Consider the following 26,084-nt stretch of genomic DNA (forward strand, 5'->3'; position numbering starts at 1 on the left):
ATGGGTCACGAATCGTCGCCATCATTGATACCAAATAAAGATTATTGGTTTTTATATTCGATCGGAACGCCGGATAATTTTAAATGCGGTAAGTTTTTAACGGTTTTTTAAAATTTAAATTTTTAAAAAAAGAATTAATAGATACATAAATAAATAAATAAATAAAGGAAATGAAAAAAAAAAATTTTAATAAATAAATAAAATTAAGAAAAATTTAAATGACCCGAAACGATTTTTGTTTGTTTTCGTTTTGTTTCTTTATCAATAAAATTTTATTTATTATTATTATTTTTTTTTTTTTTGGGGGGGGGGGAAATAGTTTTAAAGGCGTTCGTCGTCATATCATCTCCCATAATATCCGTTATAGCTACGTCACTCCTTTTATTAGGAATAAAAAAGGTAAAAAAAAAAAAAAATATGTTTTTCGTGGGGGGAGGTTTAGAGTTAAGAGTTGTTATTATTATTATTAATGAATTTTTTTTTACAGTCGAATCCTTATTACTTTTTACCATGGTTGTACCTGACGGTTAAAGGTCTTTTATTCGTACAAACAGATAATTTAATAACACTTTTAACCGATATGTCAAATTTAACAAATTACACTTATGGATTTTGTTTGGAAGATACAAAATGGATGATTTTTTATTTGACGATATTTTTACTTTGTCGTAAGAAAGAATAATTTTTATTATTTTTAACGGTCGAAATGATTCGATAAACGCCCCTCGTTGTTAATATTTCATGCTCCATTTAAATAATGAAATAATAATAATAATATTAAAAAAATGTTTTCATTTCCTATTCGCATAACGATATGATAATTAATTATTATTATTATTATTATTATTTACAGTTTTGGAAATATTTTCCGTCGTTGAAATATTCGATTTATTTTTGGGAATGTGGATGTACGATGCAAAATTCGACGTTACGGAAAAGCCAAATATAGAAACGACAAAAGAATTTGTTTCACTCATAGATACCCTATCGAAATGTTCGTGGGAATCCGTGTCGAAATTTTCATCACGAACGGCTGCTAATATTGACATACAATCCGGAACGGAACCGGAAATTAAAAGCAGCGTTAAATTTTCAAATACGGATAATAAGAAAATATTCGATTCGAACGAACCCGTTGTTAGTTTGTCAAAGGGTGATAATGTTGAAAATACTCAAGAGGAACCTGATGCTTTCTTAGACGATTCCGAAGCTTTCGGTTTCAGTCAGGTTTCGTCTGAAATGTTAAATTTAAGCGTCGACATACCATCCATACATTCCGGTCAATTACAATTAAATACAACGCAATCGAACACGTGAATAAGAAGTAACAAATTTTTTCCCTCTCCCCCTCCCCGTACTTTTCGTATTTAATTTTTTTTTTTATATTTGTTTTATTATCGTCGTGGAAAACATGCGTGGAAAACTTTGATCTCATTATTTTATTTAAAAAAACAAAGAAAAAATATAGAAAAAATATTAATTAACAAGATGTTTCTTTGTTTTTTATTGGAAAATGTCCGTTGTTTGTACTAATGAGCCCGACATTTGTAAAATAGGCAAAAAATGTGCTTTCATGTAATGCAAGTTGCCTATTCTTAAAAAAAAAAATAAAAACGCGGTTTGGTTTTTACGGCGAAAGTTTTCAAACAATTTTATCTGCGTTTTTTTTTGTGCAACGGTTGAAAATATTTAGTCGCCATATTGCTGGCCTTAGTCGGTGATCTGTCGGCTCAAAATACTAATGGTTTTATGTTAAATTTTTTGTAAAAATGGGAAATCACCACAGTAACAGTAGCAGCAGCATGCACATAATAAAACCCATTTTATCTAGAACTAATTCAGGCGTGGACATGCAGGAAAAATCCCCGACGACGATAATTCCAGTTGATAAATTAACCAAGGTAAGTTTTTTATTTTTCTATCTATCTCTCTCTCTCACATTGATGTATATATGTCAGCTTTAAAAATAATTACGAAGGCAAGGTCTTTGTTAATAATTATTGATTACAAGAAAATTTTATTTATTTTTTTATTCCGTCGTTATAATTTTAATGAGTTGTATTCAAAATACGATTTTTCCATTTCAATTATGGTAAAAAAAAAATACATAACATAACAAATTTAACATTGATGGTTGTTTATATGAAAAAAAAAAAAAAAAGAAACTTTTGTTTCATCATTATCATCATCATCATTATTTCTTTTTAACATTGGCTAAACGTACTTCCTGTATTGATAATTATTTAATGAGGCACATTTATCACAAAATGAACAAAACATATGGCTTTAATTCTAACCTTCAAAACTTGCCAATATTATTTTAATTTTTATTTTATTTAAGTTAAATAATTTGATTTGATTGTTTTTTCATTCTTCTGTCGAATGTTTATGAACATTTTTTCTTTTTTTCAGTAGAATTTTTTTTCTCTCGATAAATTCTTTAACGATTAAACATGATAAAGTAAAAATTAATTTGTATTATTTTCTTACACTTTCATAATCTTTTGTTTAAAAAAAAAAATCTTTTTAAGGAAAAAATGTAGACATTTTTTTACAAAAAAAAAAAAAAAGTGATTATAACTCTTGGTAACAATTATCAGATAAGATTTAATGATATAATAAGAATTAAATTAAAAATAGATACCCTGATTTGGTTTTACTTTATTCGTTTCTTTGTCGTTGTTGCTGTTGTCGTTGTTCTTTCATTATATTATTAATCACACATACTGTTTAAAAGTTTAATTTTAAATTTGTACCTTATTTAATTAATTAATTCATACCTGAAAAAATAATAATAATATTAATTTAAATAGAAATCGAATCTCATTGATTTTATCATTTACAATAGAAAACGAAAAGAAAAATTATATCGAAAACAATACTAATGAAAGTTTAATATGACATTATAATTAACAGATCAATATAAATAGTTAGTTGTTTAAAAAACAAAGGGGGGGGGAACTTTGAAGTGGTTTAAGATAATATATACATAATTAAACTTTTTTAATTTGATTTGATTGAAAAATTATACTCGTTCAATACACGAATCCATTGTAATCGAACCCATGTGATCGATTATGTGCTTTAAAAAAAAATAATTATAATTAAAATTCTTTGTCATTATCTTTCATATTGTGGTAAGTCAGGTGTGAAACTGTTTTTTCCTCTTTCTCTCTCTCTCTCTCTCTCTCTCTCTCTCTCTCTCACACACATGTATGTAAATTTAGTCGAGGAGGAAATTTAAATGTTTACCTCTGGCAAATTGTGAGATTGATTGTTGTTGTTTGAGAATTGATATCGAATCAAGGTTGTTAAAACTAAAAAATTTAAATTTAAATTTAAATTTAAATTTTTTTTTTATTTGTAATTTAAACTTAATAAATATTTGAATGTATATTTCATTACACGGATTTTTAAAATAATAATAATAATAATAATAATAATAATAATAATTTCAAAATTAATGAGAGAGAGAGAGGGGGAGAAAAAAAAATTTTTTTGTCTTTGTTTTTTTTTTTCCTATTCCATTTCTCTCTCTCTGTCTCTCTCTCTCTCACTTAATTTTTTTTTTTTTTTTGCGTTGTTTCGTTAGTTGTTAGTTAAATAATTTTCAGGTAAATTATTATTATTATTATTAAATATTTTCGGTTACAAATGGAATGAATTTCTGTTTAAAAAAAAAAAAAAATAATAAAAAATTTACAAACACGTTTATGCGTCGCATGTAATCCAATGATTGATGTTAATAATAATAATAATAATAATAAATGTAAGAGTGAGAGAGAGAGAGAGAAACACATTCAGGTGTTGTAAAAAGTCAAGTAGTGAAAAGGTATACAAGCGTTATAGACCATCAATGACGATAGTGAACCATGATGATGATGACGATGACTTTTATCGATTTGTGTTGGAAAGTTGAAATTTTTTATTTAATTGTCAAAGTGAAAATATTTAATTGGTACTGACACAGATTAAGAGAAAAGTAAAGAAGAAGAAGAAGAAGGGATGTGTGTGCGTGTTAATGCGCGGAGGTAGTAACGGAAAGCATTCAAATGGTCGAACTTGATATGTTTTCAAAGGCGTAGAGTAGTTAGCTAGTAGGTACTCGATTGATTACCAAAAAAAATAAAAATAAACACCTGCTTTTTCCTCCAAAAGAAGTAACAACAACAACAACAACAAACAAGTTAACGAAAGATTTTGGTTTGTCGAGAGTACGAGTGGTTATGGTTGTGATGGTGATGGTGGTCACCATCACCGCCGCCGCCGCGGCAACAAGTCGAATTTTTTAATAAAAAAAAGTTTAGGCCAGGCCAAGTCAGGCAGTTAGCCAGTCCATCGATCGAGAGATTGTCGAGGTCAAAAACAAGAAGAAGAAGAAGAAGAAGATGAAGATGAAGAATGGTCAGTTTTGGTTCGCGTTTATTTCGATACACACACGCGCGCACACACGCACACACGCACGTTTCAAGTCTTTGCGAATAAGAAATTTCATTCGTTGTTTGTTTTTCCCGTTTGTTTCTCTCTCTCTCTCTCTCTCTCTCTCTCTCTCCTGATGTGAAAAGAAAATTTTAATTTTGTTGTTGAGTCGGGTAAACTGGATAAAAAGTGAAAGCGCCGCTTGGGAAAATAAAAAAAAAAATCAATTATTATTATTATTATTATTATTATAAAAATTGAAATTTTATTTTTTTTTAAATCGAGTGGATTTTATTATTATTATTATTATTGTTGTTGTTGTTGTTTTGTTTGAATTTATGATGCTTCAGGTGTTAAAGTTAAATTTTTTATTTTGTTGACTTAACAGGTGAAATCCTCGCGACTTTGTTTTTTTTTTTTTTTTATTTTAATTTGTCTTCTGCTTTTAATTCTTCTTTTTCTTCTTCTTCTTCTCCTTCATTTTGTCTTAAACGTGTTTTCTTCTGGTTTCGTTAATTATTATTATTATTATTTTTTTTTTTTTTCAAGTGCGAAGGAAGTTTCGAAAGTTTTTTTTGTTTTTTTTTTTTTTATTTATTTCCGTCGTTAGCTTATAATAACAATTTTCCGGATTTGAAATTAAGAGAGAGAGAGAGAGAGAGAGAGAGAGAGGTTTGTATTGAAAAATAAAAATTTTCTTTTTAAAGGAAATTTTTGTACGTTTATGTTTACGAAAGAAATTGATAAGGTATCAAAAAAAAAAAAAAAAAAAAAAAAAACGATAAAGTTTCACCAGGTTTTACCAAATTTTTTTTTTTTCTTCTGCTTTCTTCGGTAATGTCGGTCGATCTGGTGCGCAAAATAAAAATTTGTTAAAACTTTTTTTCATTTATCGTTGTTGCGGTTGTTGTTGTTGTTGTTGTGGCGGTTGTTTTAAGTAAATTTGTTATCGTTGAGGAAAACACGAAAAAAATTTTCCCGATGGAATAATGGTTTCGTGGGGGGAAAGGGGAGGGGGTAAATCGATTTCGTATTGAAAAGTTTTTCTTTTTTCCCAAAGAGAAAGTAAGAAAGAGAGAGAGAGAGGCAGGCAGGCAGGCGTGGGAAGGTTTTGTTTTCTTCTTTCTTCATTTTTTCATTTTTTTTTTAGTCACATGATCGAAATTCGGGAGGGAAATGTAAAGGTTAAATAGTAAGCGAATGCTTAGTAATCAAACCGTAGGCAAACACGCACACGCACACGCACACACCTGGAATCCTATATAGATCGATCGATCGATCGAACGTGTACGAAATCGAAATCGCGGGTTTTTATTATTACTATTATTATTATTATCGTTTGGTATAGTTATCGCGAGTTAGTTGTGGTAAAATGAACTTCGATAAAATTTTTTCTTCTGCTAAAAAGGTAAAAACAAAAAAAAAAAAAAAACAAGAAATAATAATGATGATGGTGATTTATTTTATGATGAATGAAGTTCGTTTGCTGTTTTTTTGTTGTTTTTTTTTTAAATGGAAAAATTGTTTGTTTTCTTGTTTGTTTTTGTTGTTGTTGTGATTGTTTCCGGTTTTTTTATAAAGTCATTTCTGGTTTTTTTTTTATTTATAATAATTTAAGAATAATTAATTATCACAGATAATAGAGAAACATGTCTTTGAATAAAAAATCTCATTCATATTCATTTTTTTAATTTTCTGATTGTTGTTGTTGTTGTTGTTGTTGCAGATACTAATGCAGAAGAGCGTGGAAGAAGATTCCGTACAGGGTATCACGTGCCGTGCATTTACCGTGAGCATAATTTCCGGAATGAAACTTACGGGAATCGACACATCGATTCTGTTTATGACTTTTTTTTTGTTGTTGTTGTCTCGAAAGTATAAAAAAAAACCAAAAAAAAAAAAAATTAAATTTTCAGAGCACTCTGTTTCCGAGGTATCCAGATTTATCCCTGAGGCTCTTCGGTTACCTACACTACTCGTCGGGATCCACGACGGTCGACAGGATATCTCAATCCGCATTCAAGTCACAAGTAGACAAATTGTTATCCGTCATTTCCGACGAGTCTCTCATCGAAGTTTACGTTAAGGTTTGTTTTTTTTTTTTTTGTTTGTTGTTCAACAAACGAACGAACAAACCGAACCTCCACCGAGTTTGTTGTTGTTGTTTTTTTTACAGATGTTCGCAGCTTGCAATCCGGAAATCAGTAGAGAAAATTACAGGGATTTGATAATGACGGCGTATAAGTTAGCGATGGATCATTACCCGGAAGGTGCTCAAACGTGTATAAAAATATACAGGACGGTTCAAGCCGTTATCGACTCGACCGTAAGTCTATCATCATTATTATTATTATTATCATCATTACTGTTGTTATTTATCCGTTCGGGGACATCGGGAAATTTTTTTAGTTTCACAGAAAAGAAAACGTTTCCGTTCCGTTTGCTGCACATTGGTTGGGCGTTCACTGTCCCAAACTCGTTTCCGGCGTTCACAAATACGTGGTGCATGTACTTACGACGGCTTATAGAACGGCCGGACAAAACGTTACGCAAACGGAGCAAGTGGTAACGTAAAGTGGTTTTTCATTTTCCATTTTCTTTTTTTTACCGGGTTAATTTATTTTAATAAAATGTTTTTATTTGTTTGTTTGTTTGTTTTCGTGTCGTCATCGCGTCCAGGGTTTAGAATTGACGACTCCCGTTTTGGACAAGTCTTTTACATTTACGACGAGTAGTTCCGGTGATAATTCTTCCGTTAGTCTTCCCCTAAGTCAAGTATGGTTGCTGGCGACCTCGTTACCTCCTCTGTTCACGAAACCACAGCAATTGACTCCATCGACGAGTTCGAACGGTATCACATCGCAAAGCAGTCATCTCATACTCGTTAAAATGGTTTGAATTTTTTTTTTTTTCTTTTCTTTGTTTCCTTTCCCCTCCCCTCCCTCCTCCCCCTTCGAATTTTTTTTTTGCGTAATCGACAACTTCAACTTTGTTCGAGCGGTTGTAAAAAATTTTTTTTATTTTTATTTAGATTGGCTCGGTTTTTCCATCGCATTGGGTCCCTTTGTACAACAGTAATTCACAAGGACTCGGAGCCAATCGGTTTTTGACTCACGTACTTAATTACAGGGGAGCCACGCTCGTTTTTCTGAGGGGCGAGGGAGGAGTCGAATTCATGTTGGGTTCTAGTTCGGAATGGAAGGAATCTCACCAGTACAGAGGAGAAGAAAACTGTGTCATCATGCAGCTATTGCCAGAATATCACGTCATCGAGCGTAAGTTGAAAAGGGGGAATCAAAAAATAAAAAAAAATTTTGCACGCGTTCTTTGCGAAGAAGGAGGCGGAAAAAAAAATAGTAAAAAATTTGGTCGTGACCTTTGAGAAACGTAAAAGGAATAAAAAAAAAACGCGACCTTTACCCGTTCGCGCGCGTGCGCGAGAGAGAGGGAGAAACCTTGAAGAAACAAAAAAAATAATAAGAATTATTATTATTATTGTTATTAATAGAGAGATAGGAAACAAACGAATTAAGATGTTTTTCCTCATTTTTTGTTCAGGTGGTCCGAAAATATTATATTTAAACACGAGTATTAGGGGGTACCCGAAAGGGATCCGAGCAGGCTCCGATCCTAGGAAACCCGCCATAGTCGTAAACGAAGATTTCAACAAGGTGACGTACAAGGAAATCCCTTATCATTTGATAAGCGTTGAAGTTTGGGGATGCGGAAAACCCGAGCAAAGGTGATTTGATTTTTCCCGCCCCCCCCTTCTCCCCCTCCCCATTCATTCATTCGATTTTAATTTTTCTTTTCTTTTCTTTTTTGGTTTGCTTGGGGTTTGTTTGAATGATTGACCTTCAGGGAAGCACAATTGGAAATTAAAAAATGGGAAATAAAAGAAGCGGAAAAACAAAGGGTCGTGAAAATAAACGCGGCCGAATGGGTCGATCATCCAGACAGGTACTTATTGGAACTTGCCGGCAGACCTGTGTACAACAACACGGCCAGTTGATGGCGATCAAGGATTTAAGGAATTGAAAACCAGGAAGAAAAACAAAAAACAAAAAAAATACAAAAAAAAAAAATTTTAATTCGTACACACTCACACGCGCGCGCCCATACAAACACACACTTTAACGGTCTATTTATTATTATTATTATTATTTTTTATTTACAATCTATCTATTATTTTGTATTATTTTTTTTTTTTTTTTTTTTTGTAATTTGTTTTTAATTAATATTATTATTATTATTTTTTTATATTTAATTTTATCGATCGATCGATCGATCGATATATGGATCGATCGATCGATCGGTTGGTTGTTTCGTTGGAAAAACGAAAATAATTTTTTATTTTAAAAATGAAAACCTTTTCTGTAAGGTTTGAAAGATTTTACCAAGAACGGATCAATATTATCATTATCATTGGTACTTAATGTTTTTATTTATTTATTTATCATTATTATTATTATTATTTATTTATTTTAATAATAATAATAATAATAATAATGGAATGATCATTTTTTTTAAAATTTAAATTGTAATTCGCGTAATAGTACTTGAATCCCGTTATTATTATTATTATTATTATTATTATCGTCATTCGAGAGGTTGTGCATTTTTTTTTAAAAGTTAGGGTTAGGGGTGGAGCGAGGGTGGTATGGGGTGGGGGGGGGGTTTGAAAATTTTTTAACTTTTATTTCCGGTCTCGCAGTTTATCGTTTCCGTGATTGATTGATTTGCATTTATATTTAATAATAAAAATAAAAAATAAAAAAAGATGGAGAATTTTCGTACTTATTGTATTAATCAAACGTTTTTTTTTTTTAAAATGATATTTTGTTGTTATTATTATTATTATTATTATTATTATTAACATCTTCGTCTAGTCTTTCCGGATGCTTTACGGTTTTTCCGTTTTTTTTTTTTTTTTTTTTTTTTTTTCCCCTTTCAAATCGAATAAAATTGCATTTATTATTATTATTATTACTATATATATATATATATATATATATATAAGATGAGCAAAAGTACTTAAAAAAAAAAATGGCGGCAAAATTTAAAAAGAGGGAAGGGCCGCGCCGATCGGATTAAAAATTACGAGGGGAAGGGAAAGAGGGGGGCGGGTAAGGAAAAATTAAAAAAAAATTTGGTTCGGTTTTTATTTTCATTAAAAAAAAAAAAAATTCGTGAAAATAATTTTGTTTTTTAATCGGGTCGTTGACGTTTGTTGTATATCAATTTACAAATTTTTTTTTTTTTTTTTGGTTTGTTTGTTTGTTTGTTCGTTTGTTTTTGTTTTTTTTTTTTTTTTTTTTTTTCATAAATATAAATTTGTAATTTTTTTTTTTTGCGTTTTAATTTTTATTTATTTATTTATTTGTCGACGTTAGTTGTATTGGATTTCTTTCTTCATTTTTTTTTCTTTTTTTTTTGTTTTCTTGGTAGTGGCTTCTTCGGCTGAGTCCCCCACACTCTCCCTGCTACCGGGGGTGGGGTGGGGAGGTTAGTTCAAAATTCATTTCTCGCGGGTTAACAAAAAAAAAAAAAAAGGAAAACAAACAAGTTCCAAGTTTTTATTAACAAAATAAATTTATTTATATTTAACAACAATCAAAATTTATTATTATTATTATTATCATCATGGTAGTAGTTTTCACATATGGAATAAAATAAATAATAATAATAATAATAATGTTAGTTAAATGGGGTCAAAGTTCAAAACTAAATTTTTCATGGGTTTCGATCCATTTACTATCATTTTGCGATAGTATGGGTTCTTCGAGCGTCCATTCGTGAAATTCTACTTTATTTTCCCAATCGACGAGAATAATCGTGTGAGTTCTAAAAAAATAGTAAACGTCATCGATGATAAGGATAGAGAATATGACGTCATACAAATAGAGAAAAAAAAAATCTTCTTACCTCGTTCCATAATAAGAAGTTGGAATTTTAACAAAGATAGCACTGTAATTAGGTTTTATTTTTTCAGGTATGTGACTGAATGAATCGATGACGGTATCGGGATAATGTTTTTCATCCCATTTTAAAAAGGTCAATAGTTCAGATATGAGTTTATCTTTATCTTTTATTGTTTTATATTTTGAACAAATATCGTTGAATATTTGTTTACCTTTGATAACTTTTTGAAATGGCGAATCCATCGAACTGTTACTCAATGCAAATACTTCGCTATCTATTTCCGTTATTACGTTTTCGTTACTTTTACCATTCGAATAATGTAATAAATTTCCTTGGGGACTGGAAAAGTAAAAAAAAAAAGGAGAGGAGGGATCGATGATATAAATCCACCGTGATTTGCAGGTATCACGATTTAACTCACCTGAATTCTGCTGATACCAAATGATAAGTATTGTAAAGTTCTTTTTCGATTTTTAATATTTCCATGTATTCTTTTGTCGTCAATGGAGTTTTTAATAAATTTGCAACTAAAAATCCTCGACCCAATTTATCGGGATTTGATTTTTGCGACACGTTTAATAAAACACCGATTTTACCCTTTTTAGAAACGGCCAACCAAGTTCCACCTGATTTATTTTCTGTCATGTCTCTACCTGAAATTTTGACAAAAAAAAAAAAAGTCGAATAAAGAGCGTTTGGAAGGTACGTTACGAATCTCGCGAATTATACCTCCGAATATGTTTCCATCTTCTTCCCAAAAATGTGCCGGTTTTCCAGGCCTTTTGAAAAATTCATCTCTATTCGTTGCCAATATGAATTTAAATTCTCCGATTTTTGCGGATTTTAAAAATTTTATGAATAGTATGCACATGACGAGTTCTTCTTGCACCGATGACGTACCTCCTGCTACGGGGAATGAGGGGGAGGGGGGGGGGGAGGAAGAAGAAGAAAAAAAAAAATTAATAATGTGCGAGGAAAAAAAAAAAAAAAAAAATTTTACAATCAACTGGGCCTGACCGGGATTTGAACCCGGGACCTCTCGCACCCGAAGCGAGAATCATACCCCTAGACCATCAGGCCGGTGATGACATTGAGCAAAAATGTTTATATTTGACCGCCGAGCATAAACAACAACAACAACAACGTCATCGTTATAAACAAAATAAATTTTTTTTTTTTCTTGTTGCTGTTGTTGTTGTTTATTGTTATTATTATTATTATTAAAATAAATTTTTCTATTTTTTTTCTATTTACCTTATTTATTTAATGGTATCCAAAAAAAAAAAAATTATGCACTCAAAAAAAACATGAGATGAATTAAGAAAAACATATTGAACATAGATGAAAACAAACAAAAACCGTTAAAAAATTATTTAGAAAAAAATAAAAATAAAAACTTTTAATGACGTCGTCCCGTTTCCTTTTTCTTTTAATTACACAATTAATTATTGTTATTAACTCTGTTATTTTTTATTAACGAATGAAAAAAAAAAAAGTTTTACATTATTATTATTTTTTAATTTTTTTTTTTTTGTTTTTTCAAGATCATCGTAGTAGTTGTTTTTTTTTTTTTTTTTACGTACGAGTCAGGTGACTTTTTTTTTTTTCCCTCAAGTTAAAATGTTTTCGTTTTATTATTTAAACAAACATTTATAAATTTTTATCATTGATTACCTTGAAAAAGTGTTTTTGTTTTTTAACTTTTGCCAAATTTGAACACAAATATTATTATTATTATTATTATTTATTACATTTTGTGATTTTATTTTAAATAGAACGTCGTCGTCGCGTTTTCATACATAACCTCACCTTGTTAAAAAATTGTGATTTTTTTCTTCTTCTTAATTTTTTTCTCTATTTTCTTGTGATTCCTTTACTTAAATAATAATAATAATAATTGAAAATCACTTAAATGTTTATTTTGTGCGTTTTAACTAAAAATTTAATTAATTTTTTAACAATTTTTTTTGTTTTCCCATTCTTCCTCCATTCTCCATACTGTCAAATGATTCATTTTGATTAAAATTTTTTATCACATCAAAAATAATTATTATTATTATGAATTTTTAGTTTTATGTACAGCATGCCAACGTCGAATGTCATCGACCTCAAAGGTTAAACACAAAAAGGTAACAATAAATAATTGAGATAAAAAACATTTATTTTGTAAACATGTCATCTCGACAAACAAAATTTTTTCTTTTTTATTATTATAATAAATGTAATTCGATTGTCTCACACATTTATTCTTATATAATATGATTTATTTTATGTGTTCTTCTAGTTAAATAACATCATTTATTAATTTACTTACATGAATTGATTATTTCTTATTGTAGTAACACATAAACATTTCGAAAAAAATTTCTCATGAGTAGGTTATGTGTAATAAACAGTTTCGAATAAAATTTTTGTCTCAATGTTTTATATTTCATAAATTTTTTTTTTTATTACAAAAATACATAGTGATACATAAAAATTCAACTTTTTTTTTTTTTCTATACAATAATTATACTTATAAGTGATAATAATGATAAAAATTACATTAGAATATAATAATAATAATAATAATAGTAAAAAAAATTAAAAAACTACATTCAATTTATTATTAAAGTCAAAAATGAAAAGGAAAAAACAAAAAAAAAAAAAATTTTATGTACATACGACCGCACGTTATGCGACACACGAACGAACAAACAAACAAACAAACAATCGTGACTTGTGAATTTTTTGTTTTTATCAATAATACAAAATCGAACAATCATTAAAAAATTAACGGTCAAAAAAATTGTTTCGAAACGATTGTTTGTTGTTTACAACATTATCATGTTTTACGATAAACTCGACTGATATTGTATTAATAGTTTGAGAAATCGAAAAAAAGAAAATGTCTTCAACACGCATCCGTTATGTTCAATTGTTTTTTGATAGCGTTTATCACTTTGACGAGGTCACCGATTTCCATGGAGGATTTATTCAAACTCGTTCTTATTGTTTCTATTTGATTTCCACCCAATTGAATGTTTTTGTTATGCTTTTCCTGTTTTCTTTCTTCTTTCTGCAAAAATTAGAAAAATGGTTAAAATTCTCATCACGTTCGAATATCGTTTTACCCAACGAACGGATTCGTTCTTTCCACCGGGTGTCGGTGGGGGGGGGTCTCACCTTGAACCATTGATAATCCAATTGTTTTTTGACCATTCGTATGGATTCTTTGAAATTTTCAACTTCGTCTTTGACCGCTATCAATTCGTTTTTCATTTTTTTCTCCGCGATAGATTCTATGGGATCCAATTGAAGGACGGAATTAAACATGACTTCGATTCTTTCGTTTATCGATTTCTGTTTGTCTGAAATTAGAGAAAGAGAAAAAAAATGTAAAGCCTTTTTCCTTATTCCTCCTCCCTCTTTTCCTTCCTTCCCTCCCTCCCTCCCTCTATCACTCCTTCCTTCCTTCCTTCCCTCCCTTCCTCTATCGCTCCTTTCTTCCTTCCTTCCAACCTTCCCTCCCTCCCTCTATTACTTCTTCCATCCAACCTTCCCTCCCTCCCTCTATTACTTCTACCTTCCTTCCTTCCCTCCCTTCCTCTATCACTCCTTTCTTCCTTCCTTCTCCCCTCTCTCTGTTACCCCTTCCCTCCCTCCTTCTATCGCTCCTTTCTTTCTTCCTTCTCCCCTCTCTCTGTTACCCCTTCCCTCCCTCCCTCTATCACTCCTTTCTTCCTTCCTTCCCTCCCTTCCTCTATCGCTCCTTTTTTCCTTCCTTCCCTCCCTTCCTCTATCGCTCCTTTCTTCCTTCCTTCCAACCTTCCCTCCCTCCCTCTATTACTTCTTCCTTCCAACCTTCCCTCCCTCCCTCTATTACTTCTACCTTCCTTCCTTCCCTCCCTCCCTTTATCACTCCTTTCTTCCTTCCTTCTCCCCTCTCTCTGTTACCCCTTCCCTCCCTTCCTCTATCACTCCTTTCTTCCTTCCTTCCCTCCCTTCCTCTATCGCTCCTTTTTTCCTTCCTTCCCTCCCTTCCTCTATCACTCCTTTCTTCCTTCCTTCCCTCCCTCCCTCTATCACTCCTTTCTTCCTTCCTTCCCTCCCTTCCTCTATCACTCCTTCCTATAACCCACCTTTGATTTCCTCGTATTTTTCCGCCAATTTTTCCGCGACTTCTTTGAGTTTTCCTTTTTCCATTTCAAGCTGTTTCAATTCTTCCCTGTGAAGAGACAGCAACGACGTCAACAACGTCACCCTCTGCTCTATTTCGTCTCTCACAGTTTGAAATTTATTGAAATATTCTTTGCGGAGAAGATTCGTCGTTCTGCTTATCAGGTCCAGGGATTCTTGCGGCGATAAATTGACCGTTTTATCCAATTTGACCAAGGGTTGATTCACGTTTCTGTTCAACACGTTTTTTATGTGAACGCTAAAGGGTTCCTGTAGGAGTTTTTTGAGCGGACTGCTCCTGCTGTCTTCTATCGTTTCGACATCGTCCAGGAGTATTTTCGGATGAGTTATTATTTCCGATATTTTCAACGGTAAACTTATTACGTCACCGTTGGATAAAAATGCCAGTATCACGTTCGTCGTGGGTATTATGGTGAAACCCAAAACGGGCAACGTCGGAGTCGCGTTCGTTCGAGTGCACACCAAATATTCTACGATCGAATGTTGATCCGTTTGAAAACTATCGCCTGTTGATTTTTCTAAAAAATTTTCAATGTCCGATATGAACCTAATGGAAACGGCGTGGAAACCCGTGTTGTGAAAACTGTAGTACTTCCACCTCGACATCGGGTCTTTGTGTAAAAAAATCGGACACGTGTACGAGGGATCATCGTCGTTCAATTGCAAACCCAATTCTAATTCCACGGATTCTAATACGTAAAGAGCGTGAGACGAACTCGTCGACGTGACGCTTTTCTGAAAATAAATAAATATATAAATTGTCTACTTTTTCCAATTTCATCTTCGCCGAATCGCGAAGAACGTCGTCGTCGTCATACCTCGTCGATTTTCAACATGACGGAATGATATAACGTTCCGGAAGACGTTGCGACAACCACGACGTTCGGAACCGTGTCTAAAACCAATATCGAACAAGCTTCCACTCCGTAATTGTCATCGGCCGGAGGATACATGACCAAAGGACCCTCGAATTTACTCTTTTTACCGGGATCCAATGTCGTGGCCAAATAACAAATATCTCCGTTTCCTCTTAGTAATACAGCCGGCCATGCTATTTCGTTTAAATTTTCGTTTTTCGTCTTCTTACCGTTCGCCTCGTTATCCTGTTGGTAAAAACAAAAAAAAATTAAAATTCGTTATGCGTTTGCATCCGCCTCATCCGTCTTTTTTTTTTTTTTTTTTTTGATAACCCAGGAGAAATGCATTTCGCACTAACCTCCGCACCCGGTAGCAGGGAGAGTGTGGGACTCAGCCGAGGCCTTTACCCAACTAAAACTCCCGGATGTGCTTCAGTGCGATTTTTTCTCCCGGGGAGGAGGGGCGGTCGCAGGAGTATGACCCGCATTTCAGCCTCAACCCCCCACCCAAGACGGAACTATCAGATCCGCACTTGCGAGGGTGAGAGCGATTCTCCCACCGGCGTAGCCGCCGCAGAGATCCGCTCCACCCAACTGTGATACCCCCATCAATACAATACACAATGCACAACCCTATTAAATATGATGATAATGATGTACGAAAAAAAAAAAAAAAAATTCACTCATTCATTCATTCGCACTTTCTTTGTCGCCGCTTATTCGATTGTAGGCGGTGGATCCCGAGTATCTCACGCTCACGTTCACAATTCTCCTTTTCTCCTTTCTCCGGAAAACCGTTTCCGCAAGCGCGAGATCGCAGACTACTCCCTGAGACCTCAAAGGAGACCCTCCACCAGTCCCCCGATGGTCAGATCCCCCAATAACTTGAACGAGGCGTTGCCTGTCATCGAACCATCTCGGGTACTCCGAAAGCGTGTGACCGACATCGTCCTCAAGCGCACCGCAGAACCAACACTCCGTTGTTTCTCCTTTGCCAATGCGCGCAAGGTACGAGCCAATGACATCGTATCCCATTAATATTTGCGTGAGCGGAAAGGACAACGCTCCGTGCTTACGCCCCACCCTTTCAGGTAACCGCGAACCCAGCGCGCGGACAATTTCCCCCCGTAAAGTTCCTGGCCGTCCTCGAGCCGCTTCCGCCAAGTCTCGAGAACTTTTTCCCGTACAACTTTACGAAACGCGCCCCTCCTCGATCTTCCCTGCGCGCGATCTTTCAACGCAAGAAGATCGAGCGGAGAGGTCCCCGACAGAACGCAAGTAGCATTCGCGGCAACATCTTTATAGACCATTACCATCCTCTTCAGAGGCGCCCGTTGGAGCTGAATTGCTCTCCACCTGAAGAGTATAGACTCGGAAACGGCTTCGGCCTACACCGGAGCCCCGTACAGGGCTATGGAGTAAACCACCGTTTCATAGAGCTTCCTAGTAACTACCCCCGGGTCCCGGAGGTTGGGCATTAGTCTTCCCAAGGATGCGCTGGTCGCCCGAAGTTTGGAGTCGAGAGCGGCCAGGTGTTGCGCGAAAAAAAGCCCCGAGTCTAAGGTTACCCCTAGATATTTCAAGACCCCCCCCCTTATCTCGCTTTCCTTCAGCTTTAAAGCCAGATTCTGCGGAAGCTGGTCCCGCGAGCGGTGAAAACCGAAGGCTTCCCTTTTCGGTAAGTATACCCGCAGACTGATGCCAGGGAATGCCACTATGATCCCCCCTAGATATTTCAGGACTCCCCCCCTTATCTCGCTTTCCTCCAGCTTTAAAGCCAGATTCCGCGGAAGCGGGTACCGCGAGCGATGAAAACCGGAGGCTTCCCTTTTCGGTAAGAATACCCGCAGACTGATGCCAGGGAATGCCACTACGATCCCCCCTAGATATTTCAGGACTCCCCCCCTTATCTTGCTTTCCTCCAGCTTTAAAACCAGATTCCGCGGAAGCAGGTCCCGCGAGCGGTGAAAACCGGAGGCTTCCCTTCTCGGTAAGTATACCCGCAGACCGATGCCAGGGAATGCCACTACGATCCCCCCTAGATGTTTTAAGATTCCCCCCTTATCTCGCTTTCCTCCAGCTTTAAAGCCAGATTCCGCGAAAGCGGGTCCCGCGAGCGATGAAAACCGAAGGCTTCTCTTTTCGGTAAGAATACCCGCAGACTGATGCCAGGGAATGCCACTAAGATCCCCCCTAGATATTTCAAGACTCCCCCCCTTATCTCGCTTTCCTCCAGCTTTAAAACCAGATTCCGCGGATGCGGGTCCCGCGAGCGAAAACCGCGAGCGAAAGTCCCGCGGGTGAAAACCGAAGGCTTCTCTTTTCGGTAAGAATACCCGCAGACCGATGCCAGGGAATGCCACTAAGATCCCCCCTAGATATTTCAAGACTCCCCCCCTTATCTCGCTTTCCTCCAGCTTTAAAATCAGATTCCGCGGAAGCGGGTCCCGAAGTGAGTCTGTGAGGGTCGCGAGCGGTGAAAACCGAAGGCTTCTCTTTTCGGTAAGAATACCAGCAGACCGATGCCAGGGAATGCCACTAAGATCCCCCCTAGATATTTCAAGACTCCCCCCCTTATCTCGCTTTCCTCCAGCTTTAAAACCAGATTCCGCGGATGCGGGTCCCGCGAGCGGTGAAAACCGAAGGCTTCCCTTTTCGGTAAGAATACCCGCAGACCGATGCCAGGGAATGCCACTAAGATCCCCCCTAGATATTTCAAGACTCCCCCCCTTATCTCGCTTTCCTCCAGCTTTAAAACCAGATTCCGCGGATGCGGGTCCCGCGAGCGGTGAAAACCGAAGGCTTCCCTTTTCGGTAAGCATACCCGCAGACTGATGCCAGGGAATGCCACTAAGATCCCCCCTAGATATTTCAAGACTCCCCCCCCTTATCTCGCTTTCCTCCAGCTTTAAAATCAGATTCCGCGGAAGCGGGTCCCGAAGTGAGTCTGTGAGGGTCGCGAGCGGTGAAAACCGAAGGCTTCTCTTTTCGGTAAGAATACCAGCAGACCGATGCCAGGGAATGCCACTAAGATCCCCCCTAGATATTTCAAGACTCCCCCCCTTATCTCGCTTTCCTCCAGCTTTAAAACCAGATTCCGCGGATGCGGGTCCCGCGAACGGTGAAAACCGAAGGCTTCTCTTTTCGATAAAAATACCCGCAGACCGATGCCACGAATTGCCTCTACCTTGGCACCCGAACCTAATTCGGTGCGCTATCGAGCCTCGGTCCAATCACGACCGATCGCCAGTAGAAGAGTGTCATCTGCGTAACACGTGATCGATACATCTTCAGGAAGAACAGTTCCGACATCGTATGCAATGGTCCACAGCAGTAGTCCAAGTACCGACCTCTGTGGTACGCCGCAGAAAACGCCCCCCCTTCCCGTAGTTCCGTCTGGTTTCTAAAACACGATTCGGATGGAAAGGATTCTATTATTGCCCACAAGTAAATTGGCACAACCTTAGCCTCAAGACCCTTCCAAATCGCCCTCCACGGTCCCAAATTAAACGCTCGTGGAATCCGCTTCCGCGGAATATGGCTTTAAAGCTGGAGGAAACCGAGATAAGGAGGGGGAGTCTTGAAATATCTAGGGGTGATCTTAGAGGCAATGCCTGGCATCAATCGATATCGCAATGGCGAAGCCTCCCTTTTTAGTGCTCCCTGCACCAAATCTTGAACTCGAATGAGCGCGTCCGTAGTAGAACGCCCGGCCCGGAATCCAAATTGGTACGAGGAAAGACCATACCTCTTATCCTCATTTTTAAGGTGCACGATAATCTGCGACGCGATGAAGCGCTCAAACAACTTGCCCTCAACATCAAGACAGATTGATCGATACGCACTGGGTGACGACGGGTCGCGGCCCGGTTTTAGAAGGAACACAAGCTTCGCTTCCTTCCATTGGCGGGGGAACGTCGACGTTTGCAAACATAAGGTGTGTAAAGTACCGAAAGGCGCGGACCCATAACTTCGGCAGACTTGCCGAGAATCACGTAATGCATCCCGTTCGGGCCCGGAGTCGTCCGCTTCTTCACAACAGCATCCTGGAGGACCCGGATTTCACTCACCGAAACCTCCTCGCAGTCAACCCCCCTCACCCTCCTCATCCGTTTCCACACTCATTTTTTTTCCTTTTTACAATTTTAATTATTTGCATTTGAATGTAAAAAAAAAAAAAAAAAGAAAGAAAGAAAACAAACTTTTTTAATTCTTAGTAATTAATATACGAATAAAAAAAAGGAAAGAAAAAAATGACAAAGGTAAGTAAAAAAAGGTAAAAAAAAAACAAAACAAAGGTAACCAGGAAGTTATTCCAACGTTTAACTTGCATTCTCAAACGAATCGAAACGAAAACAAGAAAAAAATAATTTTCTTGCTCCCTCCGTATTTTTTCTCTCTCTCTCTCACTCTCTCCCCTTTCGAGTTTTTTTTTTTTTTTTACGTGGGGCACTTTCATCTTTCTCTCTCTCTCTTTCTCTCTCTTTTTCATTTCTCCCATCTCCGCGAAATTTTAAAGTATCATCAACTAGAATTGGTAGACCGTGTGAATTTTCATTTCCGGAAGGAAATTCATGCGGTCTGATAGATTCTTTCTTTCCGTTCCGTTTTACCGACACGACCGCTCTTGTAAATCTGCCATAATTAAAAAAAAAAAAAAAAACGGACCTAAAATTAAATTCTGTTGTTTGCTATTATTATTATTATTATTTCATTTTTAAACACGACAAGGCTTTTATTTGTCGGGGTTTTTAAGCATTTATTCCAGGTTTCTACCCGACGATTCCTTAGGGATAAATGCTCGAATTTCGAAGTTGGTGCTGTTTATAATATTCTCCGATGAATGTGGGCCGTCCCACATAGTACGATTTCCTGGATGGCTTCTTCTTTTTAATTTCCTTTTATTGGATGTAGCATGGCTCCAGGTGATGCTCCCCCGATGACCGGAATCATTTCTGATTTTACTCCCCACTTCAGCCTTTGTCTGCTTCTTTGGCTGTCTGATGTTTTTTTCTGCCGGCACGGATACTTCAATCAGCTTACACTGCATTATGCCTGAGTATGATATCCGGTTTGTTAGCTGGCACAGTTCTATCAGTGTGGATTTGTTGATCATATGCTTTTCTTGTGAATATCTGATGCGTTTACTCTTTTTAGATATTGCCCATGTAACTTTTACTGTTCCCATTTGCTCTTCAGTTGTCTTCGGAAATGGCCTTCCCTATTATTATTATTACTTTACCCCCCCCCCAAAAAAAAAAACAATTTTTCTTTCTCACTGAAAATGTATAAACTAGTAAGGCAGAGAGAGATGAAAAAGATTCCAGAAAAAAAGAGCCAAAAATCATTCGAAACAAAACAGTACCGAACGGGCAGCAACAGAAACGATGCCGAATATAATATTCCTAAAAAGAAGAAGGAGAAGGAGGACGAGAAGAAAAAAAATGGAGAAAATTAAACGATGATAAACATTTTAATGATTTCGATTCGTACGCGAGGAGGTAAAGCCTCCCGCCTCTCCCTTCCCCCGGGAGGAAGGGCAAAGCTCCGGATAGAAAGGAGAGAGGGCGCAAACGGGGGGCGAAAGAGAGAGGGGGAGCAAGTAAAAAAAAAATTATTTATTGTTCAATTTGTTGCTGTTTTCAATCGACCAAATAAGAGAAGAAAAAAAAAGTTGGAAATTAATGATGCTTAAAATTTTACAGTTTTTAACATTATTATTATTATTATTATTATTATTATTACTTTTTTTTGTGCTACTCCTAACTCCTCGTCTCTTCTATTTTCATTCTTTTCTGCTTCGTCTCTTTCACTTTCAGTTTTTTCGTTTAAAGGAAAGTTGAAAATGTAAATGAAAGGCGGGAAATATTCTTCTGGATGGTAAAAAGAAAAAAAAAAAAGAAAAAGATGAGAGAAATTAAAAAATAAAAAATAAAAAAGCTATAAATTTTGATTCCGCCGTTGAAAAATCTGGAACGTAATATTTAATCAAATATCAATTACGTTGATAATTTATTTATTTATTTTTTTTTATTTTCCTCTCGTCGTTTCCAATTTTCTCATTTCTTTTTCTCACTCCCACTCTCTCTCTCTCTCTTTCTTTCTCATTTTTTTTTTATTATTATAATCGTTATCATCATCATCATCGCCGTTAATATTTCTTTTTTAAGTGAAATAAAAAAAATTTTTTTTCAATTACTTGAAAATAAATAATAAATTTATCGTTTCGTTTTCGAAAGACAGAGACAGAGAGAGAGAGAGAGAGAGAGAGAGAGAGAGAGAGAGAGAGTAAGAAAATATTAATAATATTTAACGTGGAAGGAAAATTATTCAAAAAAATTTCCCCCTCTCCCCCCCTTCGGTTTTTCCGCGGTTCGACTCACCTCGACGATCGGAAGAGCAAAATCAAAATCCACCGCCATTTCTCCCAATCCGACCAAAAAGGGTAATTTGCTCCCGCTCAAATTCCATTCTTTTCCATCCGTCGTCGACCTTTGACCCAAAAACCACGTGCGAATGAATTCGGGAGCGGATGATTTTTCGGTTCCCATCCCGTCGCTCAGTGGCAATTGATAAAGTCTCAACGTGTTGTTCGATGTCAAAATGACCAAATGATTATCCTGAGGGGATCCTGGATGAAATCGCACCTGACGTATTTCATTATTATGTAATAAAACATCTTGCAAATCGATGTACGTGCTCCTGTAACGACAACGACAACAACAACGTTAATAATAATAATAATAATCGTCACGCAAAAACTACTACTGGAGAGAGAGAGAGAGAGAGAAACCGCCGAGAGAGCGGGGAGGAGGTGAAGGAGGCGGAGGGGCGGCGGCGGTGTGGCGGGAATTAACCGACGAGGATAAACGATTGTTAAGACACCATGAATTAATTTTTAAATTAAATAAAAGGGTAAAATAAAATAAAATAAAATAAAAAATGCCGCCGGGGTGTTAAAAAAAAAAAAAAGGAAAAAAAAAAGTAATCACCCGTATCAGCGTGGCGCCTTTTTCAAAGAGAGAGAGAGAGAGAAAGGAAGAGAGAGAGGAAGAGATTCGAAAAAGAAACTGAAAAAGCAAAAGAAAAAGGTAAAGTGTGAAAGGGTTATAAGAAAAATGAAGGAAAAATAATAATAATAATAATAATAAAAGTTTAAACATTATAGTTTATTCATCATCATCATCATCATTATTTGTTTTTTTTTTTTCGCTTCTTAATCTTCATCACCTCCATTTTGAATTTAAAAAAAAAACGCGCGCGTACTTAATCGTAGACAAAATTCACGTCTTGCCCAAAAATTCCCCGTAAAAAACTTATTAAAATTTAAGAGTCAAGTGGTTGGTCGTTTTCGTTTTCGAAATGAACCGAAAATGCGGGGGAGGGATGGAGGGAGGAAGAGGGGAGAGGAAGGAGAAAAAAATTAATAAATTTTCTTACTAATTAAAATCAAACAACTTAAAAAAAAAAAAAAGTAGAAAGGAAGAAAGAAAGAAAGAAAACTGGAGGGCAGATTAAAAATTATTTTTTTTTTAATCGATGGAAAAAAAAAAAGAAAAAAAGGAGAGAAGAAAATAATAATAATAATGAAAAATAGTGAATAAAGTTAAAAATGGCGGAAGGGAAAAAATGGAGGGAGATGGCTCTGAGAGTGTGCAAGGTGATGGCGGTGGTGGTGGTGGCGGCGGCAAAAGGGTAACCGGGTGTATCGGTAACTAGGAGAGGTGATTAAAAAAAAAAAAAAAAAAATAATAATGAAATTGTTTTTCCACAAGGAGCATTAGTTTTTTCTTATCTTTAGCGCTGATGGGGAAAAAGTTTGGAATTATCGTTATAGCAAGTAGAATATAAATGAAGTATTTTTTTTTTTTTTTAACGTTAATCTTCCAGAAAAGGAAGAAGGATGATTTCCCCATGAGGAGAGGAAAAGTGAAAAAAATTATCATCATCATTATTAATTTTTTTTTTTTTTTTTTAATTATGCGAAACCAAATACATTTCACGCGAAAGGATTTAAATTTTCCTTTACCACCAAAGGTTATCGAACGAGCACCCTTTCCCCCCCCTCCGAAGAAGAAGAAAAAAAAAACATTAATGAAAATTCAAGAGAACGGGGCAGAAAAAAAAACCACATGATGACAAATGACGAAATTATTGGTCGAAATACGATGACGTCAACGGCAACATCGTCCAATAAAAAAAAAAAAAAAAAAAATTTTTTTCTAATTTTTGATTGGTCGATCGTTCGGTCCGTCATCGAAATTCTTTCTACTACCGATCGATCGATAATTTTATTCATCAACTCGTCGTACTTTTTGCTATAAAAAAAAAAAATTCGAGCGAGAGAGTATGTGAGAGTGAGTGAGAGAGAGAGAGAGTGAGTGTAAGAAACCGGATATACTTGAACCGTCCAATCTTATAGTTGCGGCTTCTTCACACGCTAATTAATGTATATGTATAGTTGACGTTTGGGGAGAATTAAAAAAAAATGGAGTCGCAAAAAAAGAGAGAGAGAGAGAGAGACGGAAAACTTTTGTCACTTTAATGAAAAACTACAGCGTGACGTTTTAATGAAGTTGACACGTAAAATATTTTAAACAATTAAGACGTTATTAAAAATTATATTTTTTAAAGTTTTCCCCGTCCGAAAAAAAAACTTTTTTTTTTTTGCACCTAAATAAATTTTAAGAGTTTTTGTATTTGTATATTTAATGCCCCCCAACCTCCTCCTCCGCACCACCTTTCCTCTCTTTCTTTCTTTTTTTTCGGGAATGAAATAATGAAAGGGAGTAAGAAAAAAAAATACAAAATGAGGGAGGGGGGGAAAGAAGGACAGCAGACGACAGTAGAAGAAAAAGAAGAAGAAAAACGACAAATTAAAAAAAAAAATTTCCCCCCTTTTTTCTTTCACTCCCTCCCCCACCCCGTCCCCCTTTAAAGGATTTTGAAAACAACAGAAATAACATTTTAAAAAAGTGACGGGAACCGCCTCCTTTACATTTTCCCTTCCTCCCTTCCTCCTTCCCTCCCTCTTTTTTATTTTCCGTATAGAAAGTTCTAGAAAACGAGAATAAAAAAAAAAACTACGAAATTTTCGTGAATAATAATAATAATAATATCATTCCATTTCAAAACAAAAAAAAAAAAAAAACAAAAAATAATCAATGAAAAATTATTGTTCGGAGCAAATAGAAAAACTGGAAAAAAAATAGTTTTTTTTTTCCATAGGTAGGGTTTGAAGGTTAGGGGAGGTGAAGGGTGAAAAGGGTGGAAGGGGGTAAATTTTGACAGAATTCCGACGGAAAAGGTTCACCCAGGGTACAATCTCTTTTATTATTTATAAATCCTTTTTTTTTTCCTTTTTTTTGTAAAACATATTTTTTCTTTTCTTTTTTTTTTCCTGATCCTTTTTCCTACTTTTCCTTTACCTTTTTCTCTTCCTTTCACTCCCTTTCACCCCCTCTTCCTTCTCCCATTTTTTCATCCCATTCTTTTTATTTTTTAAATTGACTACACATTTTTTTTTTTTTTTTCAAAATGTATAAAAAAAATGTAATATATTCAAATTACTAGCAAGAGACGCATTGACGAGAGCAAAAAGTTGATTTAACACTTTACCTTTCACCTTATTTTCTTTTTTTTTTGCTACGGGGAAAGCTTTGGAAAATTTAATTTTTTTTTTTTTTTTCGTTTTTGTTTCTATCAATTTCTTTTCTTTTCCTCTTTTTTTTTATTTTCCTTTCGGTAAAAAAAAAAAAAAGGGTTTTCATCGTGAGTGAAAATGGGAAAAACTTGAACCGACCGACGTAAAAAAACTTAAAAGTAAATTTTATTATGAACTTAATTATTTACCGAACGCCAATTTTTTTTCTCTCTTTTTTTGACATTCCCTCTTTTCTCTCTCCCCCTTCTCCCCTTCTCTTTCCTCCTTTATTTCCCCTCAAAATAAAAAAAACCTCGTTATTATTATTATTATTTTATTTTAATTTAAAATTTTTTCCACGCCATTTCACATTTCTTTTTTTTTTTTTCCTTTTTTTTGAAACAGACAAACAAACAAACAAAGAAAATTGATTTTTAACAAAAAAAAAAAAAAAAATTGTTAAAAAAAAAATCCGAAACAGATAATTTGTTTGTGAATTTTCCAAAACCCGCTGTTGGAAAATTTCATCGTTTACGGATGGATGATCTGATTTCTTGTTTTCACATCACGACCGTACCAAACAACAAATACTTTCTCTCTCTCTCACACACTTTTCCCGCCATATTTTTTTTCTCATTTAATTTCAATCGCAAGACACACGCAAACAAACAAACAAACAAACAAACGCAACAAACAAAAAATAATAATATACGAAATTTAATTTTTTTTTTTAAAAAAACTTGACAACACAAGACAAGCATAAATTAAACGCGTCAAATTCATTCGACGGCATTCCTGACAATTTTTTTTTTTTTTAAATAATAAAAGGAAGGATGAAGGGAGAGAGAAAGAGTGAGAGGGATAGAAAAGGGTTAGAAAGAGAAAGAAGTAATAATAATAATAATAATAATCATTCAGCTTTAATGGGAATCGCGAACTTGAAAAACATTTTCAACGGTTAACTAAAATTATTATTTTTAGTATCTCCGACTAGACGACAGTTTTAATGCAAAAATTAAGTTAACCAAAGCAAAAGAAATTCCGTCGAGGGAGGGAGGAGGGAA

The 26,084-nt window shown here is 35.1% G+C and overlaps 5 protein-coding genes and 1 non-coding gene across 6 annotated transcripts; 2 read left to right on the forward strand and 4 right to left on the reverse strand.

Annotated features, from left to right (window-relative positions):
• On the forward strand, positions 1-1,317 carry Phum_PHUM200830 (uncharacterized protein; the record flags this gene model as incomplete). The annotated part of the gene is made up of 3 exons (XM_002425393.1): positions 1-88; positions 534-668; positions 854-1,317. 3 exons carry the CDS (start codon positions 1-3, stop codon positions 1,315-1,317), a joined length of 687 nt encoding a protein of 228 aa, XP_002425438.1.
• A 4,834-nt stretch (positions 1,318-6,151) lies between these two features.
• Phum_PHUM200840 (uncharacterized protein) lies at positions 6,152-8,431 on the forward strand (the record flags this gene model as incomplete). Its single annotated transcript, XM_002425394.1, has 8 exons — positions 6,152-6,208; positions 6,336-6,506; positions 6,596-6,745; positions 6,829-6,984; positions 7,099-7,311; positions 7,451-7,694; positions 7,978-8,161; positions 8,281-8,431. The coding sequence occupies 8 exons, from the start codon at positions 6,152-6,154 to the stop codon at positions 8,429-8,431; spliced, it is 1,326 nt and encodes a 441-aa protein (XP_002425439.1).
• A 1,699-nt stretch (positions 8,432-10,130) lies between these two features.
• Positions 10,131-11,212, reverse strand: Phum_PHUM200850 (Ser/Thr-rich protein T10 in DGCR region, putative; the record flags this gene model as incomplete). Its single annotated transcript, XM_002425395.1, has 4 exons — positions 10,131-10,263; positions 10,345-10,680; positions 10,763-10,994; positions 11,071-11,212. The coding sequence occupies 4 exons, from the start codon at positions 11,210-11,212 to the stop codon at positions 10,131-10,133; spliced, it is 843 nt and encodes a 280-aa protein (XP_002425440.1).
• A 137-nt stretch (positions 11,213-11,349) lies between these two features.
• Phum_PHUM200860 lies at positions 11,350-11,421 on the reverse strand. The gene has a single exon. It is a non-coding gene; the product is annotated as a tRNA-Pro (tRNA).
• Positions 11,422-13,234: 1,813 nt separating this feature from the next.
• On the reverse strand, positions 13,235-16,064 carry Phum_PHUM200870 (Nuclear pore complex protein Nup88, putative; the record flags this gene model as incomplete). The annotated part of the gene is made up of 5 exons (XM_002425396.1): positions 13,235-13,399; positions 13,507-13,691; positions 14,463-15,282; positions 15,339-15,623; positions 16,038-16,064. The coding sequence occupies 5 exons, from the start codon at positions 16,062-16,064 to the stop codon at positions 13,235-13,237; spliced, it is 1,482 nt and encodes a 493-aa protein (XP_002425441.1).
• Positions 16,065-21,317: 5,253 nt separating this feature from the next.
• On the reverse strand, positions 21,318-23,293 carry Phum_PHUM200880 (uncharacterized protein; the record flags this gene model as incomplete). Its single annotated transcript, XM_002425397.1, has 3 exons — positions 21,318-21,347; positions 21,761-22,024; positions 23,150-23,293. The coding sequence occupies 3 exons, from the start codon at positions 23,291-23,293 to the stop codon at positions 21,318-21,320; spliced, it is 438 nt and encodes a 145-aa protein (XP_002425442.1).
• Between the last annotated feature and the right edge of the window lie 2,791 nt (positions 23,294-26,084).

Source organism: Pediculus humanus, genomic scaffold, assembly GCF_000006295.1.
Source record: "Pediculus humanus corporis 1103172107548 genomic scaffold, whole genome shotgun sequence".
In the NCBI taxonomy this organism is placed as follows: Eukaryota; Metazoa; Arthropoda; class Insecta; order Psocodea; family Pediculidae; genus Pediculus; species Pediculus humanus.